The following is an 894-nucleotide window of genomic DNA, read 5'->3' as shown; positions in this document are numbered from 1 at the left end:
CAACAACAACACCCATTTTAAAACCTAACCAAGCTGCTTATTTACCTGTCCAAGGAAACGGCGACCAGGGAGTTGACGGAAGCGGACACAGAAACACCTTGGACATACGCCACGAACTTGCACATGACCCAGCCGAGCATCCAGGCTGTGGGGGATTAAAGAGATGTGTTATTTGTGATGCTGATGGTAATAGTATCAACATGTTTACAAGGCTACTGAGAACGATACGTAGTGTTACTTTTGTTGTAAAGATCTGGTTGCAATTTGCATAATGAAAATACTTGGTTGATAAGAGTGATAATATTATTTACAGTTATTTTACATAATTAAAGTAATTATTACAGTTGTTATGATAATAATTAGAGTTTTTATTCCATATATAGACGCTCAATACATTTAAACACCAGAGATCAAGATATCAAATGCTATTATTTCTGTCGTTGCATTATTCACACTATGTACAATAACTGCTTACTTCATTCATCATATAAAATGAATGAATAATGTTTATCATAGCATGTGTTAGATCTAGTTTTAGCTGCATTAATATCTGATGAGAAATTGTTTGAATCCTTTGCATCTCACCAGTAACCATATGGAGATGACATAACGAGGGTTAAAATTATAACCATATTATATATTACATGCTCAATACTTCTTTAGGATAATGAAAAAGCATCATATGAATTTAACATATATATTCTCCACACATTAACTAATAGCCTATAGATAATGTGGGGTTCATGTCATGGCCAACAGGTCATTCACGTCATGTTACGTTGATGCGTGCATTACATTTTATATTGCTCTTTGCACGAAACCCTCATGCACACAGTGTACTGATTTTATTTCCATATTCTTTTTATGACTTTAGCATCATCTTGTTATTCACAG

General features: G+C 34.0%; 1 protein-coding gene across 1 annotated transcript in view; it reads right to left on the bottom strand.

Annotated features, from left to right (window-relative positions):
* The window catches only part of LOC119585834 (neuropeptide SIFamide receptor-like), a gene marked incomplete at its 5' end in the record, with an annotated part of 60,650 nt that overhangs the window by 21,937 nt on the left and 37,819 nt on the right, over positions 1-894 (bottom strand). The window contains 1 exon segment of the mRNA XM_037934565.1: positions 46-145. Within this exon segment, the coding sequence (XP_037790493.1) occupies positions 46-145 (100 nt within the window).

Source organism: Penaeus monodon, chromosome 20 (genome assembly GCF_015228065.2).
Source record: "Penaeus monodon isolate SGIC_2016 chromosome 20, NSTDA_Pmon_1, whole genome shotgun sequence".
Taxonomy (NCBI): Eukaryota; Metazoa; Arthropoda; class Malacostraca; order Decapoda; family Penaeidae; genus Penaeus; species Penaeus monodon.
This window is presented reverse-complemented; position numbering and strand designations above follow the sequence as displayed.